General features: G+C 38.4%; 1 protein-coding gene across 6 annotated transcripts in view; it reads left to right on the top strand.

Moving 5' to 3' along the window:
- ZNF131 (zinc finger protein 131) overlaps nucleotides 1-4,047 on the top strand; it is a 32,824-nt gene extending 28,777 nt beyond the window's left edge. For all 6 annotated transcript variants that reach the window (XM_057541466.1, XM_007195537.2, XM_007195539.2 and 3 more), the window contains 2 exons: nucleotides 1,476-1,606; nucleotides 2,251-4,047. In XM_057541466.1, coding sequence (XP_057397449.1) covers nucleotides 1,476-1,606; nucleotides 2,251-2,937 — 818 coding nt within the window. In that variant the 3' untranslated portion in view covers nucleotides 2,938-4,047. The remainder of the gene's footprint in view (nucleotides 1-1,475; nucleotides 1,607-2,250) is intronic.
- Nucleotides 4,048-6,000: the final 1,953 nt, after the last annotated feature.

Here is a 6,000-nt window from a genome sequence, read left to right on the forward strand (position 1 = left end):
GGTGACATGTCTATCTGACTTCCTACCCCCAACTTAGCTGTGGGGTAAACTATGTGGTTCCTTCGTTGTCTCCTCTTTTATTACAGAGAAAGATACTTCCCTTTTCTTCAAGGCCAATCCTGAATCCCACACCTTGATGTCTCCTCCAAGACCATGTTTCATCTGTCAATCCTACTACTCTCTCCTCCACTGGTTCCTTCTCCTTCAGCAAATAAGTAATGACTCTCTTCTGGCTTAGAGAACCTCTTATTGACATGTCCCCCTCTAGCCACGTCTCCTCTTTACTTCCAAGCCTTCTTGAAAGAATTTCTGTACTGACAGTTTCCATTAACTTGCCTCACTCATGCTCCCTTATCCCACTGTAGTGTGGCTTCTGATTCCACCATACCACTCACAGTGTTCTTGGTAGAGTTATTCCAGTCCCCTGTTGTTACCCTACCTGATCTTTCTGTTCAGTTTGGCGCTGTTCATTACCTCATCTTCCTGAAATTTCTTTCTTAATTTTCCTCAGTGTTCTTTCCTTCTACTTCTGGCTGTTCTTTTTGTTTTCTTTGCTTGCTTCATCTACCTACTGTTTTAACTGGATGTTTTATTGGATTCTGTATCTGTATGTCAGTCCACCCTCTGTTTAGCTCCAGATTTGTCTATGTAACTGTTTACCAGATTTTCCACTTTGCTTTGAGTACCTCAGACTCACCGACTCAAAAATGAATTTATAATCTTCCCTAGCACATCCCACTCCAAACCTACTTGGACTTCTCTGTTCTTTATTCTGGTTGGTATTCTAAGCCAGAGATCTGGGAGTCAGTATGACACCTCCCTCCTTACTCCTCACCTGCCATGCTGTTTTACACCTTTGTGCCTCTGCCTAGAATAACCTACTTCTTTCCTGTCCTTCTCTCATTCCATTCCAGGCAGAATTTGTCACTCTCCTCCTGTGTACTGCTGCAGTCCCATTTCCCATTGCCCTCTTCTCTGTAACAGGCCTTCTGTGGTGCATTGCATTTGTTTATGTTCATGTATTTCACCTTCCTGAAATACTCTGGCCTATGATATGAAGTTTTTAAAAACAAGGACAGTTTATCTTCATTACCTAGCACATGGCCTGGCACCACAATAATTGCTCAAAAAATGTTTGTGGAATGGAGAGGGGTGCATGTCCCCAGAAAGGAAATTGACCTTGATTTTTATCTAAGGGAAAATATACAATTTTTTAAGAAATGCAGAAACATGGAACAACATTCAGATCCAAATTTTATTTCTTTGCCAGAGCACAGATACAATTATAAGAATCATTAAAAACTTACTATTTCTACCTCTTAGAGTAGTCTTTTGGATGTGGTGGAAACATTTGAGTTATAAATTCTGATCCTTCTTTCAAGAAGGTGCTATTAGAATTAACCAAAAAGAAAAAACTTTTTGCATTTTCTGTTTTTCTTAATTGTCAATATGATTTTTTTTTTCTATTCTAACAGGTGAAAAACCTTTTGAATGTCCAAATTGTCATGAACGATTTGCTAGAAATAGCACCCTCAAATGTCACCTGACTGCATGCCAAACTGGAGTGGGGGCAAAAAAGGGAAGAAAGAAGCTTTATGAATGTCAGGTATGTGTGGGTGTACTCCGTCCTTAGCAAAGGAGTCTGCGTTTGAAATCATTAGAAGTGAAGGGTGACAGACGTAGAGCAAAGGTATAGAGCTGACAAGTTTAGAAAGAAATGAGTAAAGAACATCATTGTCTTGCTTTCATAAGGGGGAATAGTAGTAGTAGTAGTTGTTGTTTTTAGCCAACCCTAGATGATACCAATGTCAATAAAATTATGTCCTAAGTAACATAGTCTGAAACTATGGTTATTCTTAACCATAGAACAATCATTAGAATTCAGGAGTGGGGTGGAGGAGGCAGACCAGCTATAATTGGCTCTTCTTCCATGATTAGTGTGTATTTATCCCACATGGTGAAATTGTTCTTAATGTTGATATCATGGAAGAAATTATAATAGTGTTACTTTATAGTCCTTTAATATAGACAATATTAAAATGTTTCCCCAAAAGGATTTAAGTTGTTAGCTAATCAGGTAAAAGGTCAAATAAACAAAAGAATCATGAAATTCCCTTAGACTATGTTACAGATGTCATATTTATAACATTTTCAGAAAAATCTTCAACTTTTTTCTTATAGAGAATAAATGCATCCATATTTCCTTCAGTTTGAATATAAGTGTTAACACCAAATGTTTGGTTATTTCAGGTCTGTAATAGTGTGTTTAACAGCTGGGACCAGTTCAAAGATCATTTGGTAATACACACTGGAGATAAACCCAACCATTGTACTTTGTGTGACTTGTGGTTTATGCAAGGAAATGAATTAAGGAGGCATCTCAGTGATGCTCATAATATTTCAGAGCGTCTAGTAACTGAAGAAGTTCTTTCAGTAGAAACACGTGTGCAAACTGAACCTGTGACATCAATGACTATTATAGAACAAGTTGGGAAGGTGCACGTGTTACCATTGCTTCAGGTTCAAGTGGATTCAGCACAAGTGACTGTGGAACAGGTCCACCCAGATCTGCTCCAGGACAGCCAAGTGCACGATTCACATATGAATGAGCTTCCAGAACAGGTCCAGGTAAGTTATCTAGAAGTGGGTCGAATTCAGACTGAAGAAGGTACAGAAGTACATGTAGAGGAGCTGCATGTTGAACGGGTAAATCAGATGCCAATGGAAGTACAAACTGAGCTTCTAGAAGCAGACTTGGATCAAGTGACCCCTGAAATCATGAACCAAGAGGAGAGAGAGCCTACGCAAGCAGATGCTGCTGAGGCGGCCAGAGGAGATCACGAAGATGCTGAGGGTTTAGAGACCAAATCAACAGTGGATTCCCAAGCTGAAAAGTCAGGAAATGAGAACAGAACACCTATGCCAGTTTTAGAATGAAATAACAAATGAATATATTTTTAAATTTATGTGTTGAGTTTTTGAACTGATGATGGGCAGTGTGACTGTCCTTAAGCTAACAGACACGTGGACCAAAGTTAAGCTCTTTCCTGTTGTGTTGAACTGTTTCTATTGAAACAAACTGATTTTCCCCCACTTGATGCCACAGAGGAGGGATCTTTCCCATAAGTGAATGGGAAGCTTTGAGAAGTATATTTCTGGAAAACTGAAACGGATTATATTCTTATTATATAGTTGGGTACGAATGTATCTATTTTCATTGTGGTAAGGGTTCTCCCTTCTCTCTTTGCCCAGTCATGTCCTTCCTCAAGTTTTTTTTTTTCCCCATATTGTAAAATCAAACGTAAAATCATTAGAATACAAGTTTATGTATTCTAATGCATGTTAGAACATTTGAATATATAGGAAACACAAGGCTGCATGAAGAAAAGTGCATTGTTACTGTGCAGTTAAATTTTGGCTTCTGGCTTTCTTTAGCTTGAACAACACTCTTGTCTACTCTGACAGTCACAGATGTCATCTCTGCAACAGAAACGGTGGTGGTGGCGGCAAATTTCTAGAATGTTTAAAAACCAACCACACCCATGTGCCTTTTCAAACTCAACTAAACTTCTGTAAAGCGCCTCTGGTTCTTTCAGAGTTTGTGTTGCAAGGAGCAATGTAGGTCATGCTATAGCACTCTATATTTTCCTTACAATGACAGCTACCAGTTCTTTTTCACTTCAGTTAGATTGAGAAATTTCATTTAATGGCAGCTGAAGGGCCATTTTCAATTGGGAAAATTCACTTACATCTGTGGTAAACTTTATTTTGAAGAAAAGTTGCACTAGTATTTTACCACCAGATGAAAAAAGGATGAGCATCACTTAAAAATTAATGTATTTAAAATAAAGTACAGAGAAAAACATGTATATAATATATCAGGCTTTGTTTTGAATGAATCTTTTTCCTCAATCCTTAATGTAAAGATCTTGTGCTATAACTTTTAAAGCCATACAAATAAGAGTGCTAAACTGTGGACTTAAAAGTAGGTGTGTAAATATTTTTAATCAGTATTACTTGGAAAATAAAATATAACAACCACATACACCAATATGCTATTTTCTTTACCTGTTAAATATTGGGAGATATTTACATTTTTAAAGTAAACTTTAAAATTATGTGTTCATGACTCTTTTTTCACCTTACCAGTGTGGAAGTTGGTTTGTGGTCAGAGATGTCTTCTCATCTGTATTAACATGACTGATACACGAATTGAGATATAAAATTCTCAGTACACATCTCCAGTCCCCAAAAATCAGTTCGAAAGAAAGGAAGGAGGAAGAGGTTGATATTTGCTTTTCTATATGGTGGAACACAATAGCCAATGGAATTTTAGTACAGCCTATTTTAAAAATACTTTCTCCACTTACTAGTGTGTTAAATTTAAAAGATCAACATGACTTTTAGTAATGCTGATGTTAAATGGGATCACATTTATGAAATATACTGAAGAGGATGGCTTCCCACAACTGGAGAAGTCATGGATTTAAAGATAATAGGAATTAGAAGGTTGTTTTTATTTTAGGATCAAAGTGTATGAACATTTCCAAGTCTATTCTCTTTGGCAGTTGGGTATCTGCTACAAAGCTTATATTTTCATTTATATATATATATATTTTTTTTCTTTTTTTGAAGTCAGAAAATACTAATGATAGAATTATATCATATTGAATTTTTCAGTTTGCCTTAAGATGTCCACGTTCCTGAGTTAGTTGTAGTTTAAAGAAATGTTTAAATTCCTGACAGATACAGTGGTCTCAAGTATATAAATTACTAGTTAGTATCTAGTGAATTTTGAATGCTGAAAATAGCTCATGCTGTGCCCTTAAGCCAAGGTATGAAACACGGTTTATTTTTAAACATCATCTTTCAAGAGCCCTGACCACAAGGTAGAGATCAGGCACAAAGGCACAGCAAAGCATTAAAATTATCATTTGAGTTCTTAGATTTGGCAAGGCCTTTCAGAACAGGTTTGAGAGACAGGTATAGTTCATTTTACTTTTCCCAAAAGGTGTGAAGGCTGTATCAGTGTGCTCCAAATGCCAGTAAATTTGATTGCAGAAGAGAGAAAGCTACCCGCTGGTGGTAAACCTTAGGTTGACTAGGACTTTGCAGTTCATAAAGCATTTTACATGTAACAGCTATTAAAACCCATGATGTATATTGAAGTACTGAACTGGATATTTTATTCCTCTCACTTTACTCCTACTGGAGTTTTTAGCTAGGTCTACAGTGTGACACCTGGGCAGTAGTGCCAGGCATTGGTCATCATAGGAATCCCAAGAGCACTGGAGAATGATAGGAGAGCCTCTTCTGTCTCCCCTACTCCACTGTTCAACAGCAGTTCTTTGATTATCTGACACCAACTGGGTTTCCTTCAATTCTGACAGTACCAAGAGTGAACGTAGATTCCAGAAGTTAGAAGTACCACAAGATTGCCCCCACTTCAGACACCAGCCGACAATAGAGTCCCCAGGGTACCCACACTTCTGCCTGGCCGACTAAAAATTAGGTGTTCTCACCCCCTCCCAGGTTCAATAATGTGCTAGAATGACCCAGAATTCAGGAAAGCACTGTACTTAGGAGTGTAGTTTTATTATAAAGGCTACAAACCAGGAACAGATGGGAGGAAGGACCTGCATAGGGCCAAGTGGGGAGAGAAGTGTGCAGCACCTCCCTGTCCTGTCCTGGTGCTCCACCCTCCCAGCACATGGATGTGTTTACCCACATGCTCCTTTTAACACTGTTTACTTAAAGTTTCATTACCTGGACATGATTAAGTCATTGGCCATTGATTATTGAACTCTCTCCAGCCCCTCCTACTTCCCTGGAGATCTTGGGGGTGGGGCTGATAGTTCTAGCCCTCTAATTCATATGGTTGATTCCTCTGGTGACCAGAGCCTAGAGTCACCTCCTTACATAAACTCAGGTATGGGCTTGTTAAACAAGACCTAACTCAGGAAATTGCGAGGGTTCTAGGAGCTTAGTGCCAGGAACCAG

Source organism: Balaenoptera acutorostrata, chromosome 2 (assembly GCF_949987535.1).
Source record: "Balaenoptera acutorostrata chromosome 2, mBalAcu1.1, whole genome shotgun sequence".
NCBI classification, from domain to species: Eukaryota; Metazoa; Chordata; class Mammalia; order Artiodactyla; family Balaenopteridae; genus Balaenoptera; species Balaenoptera acutorostrata.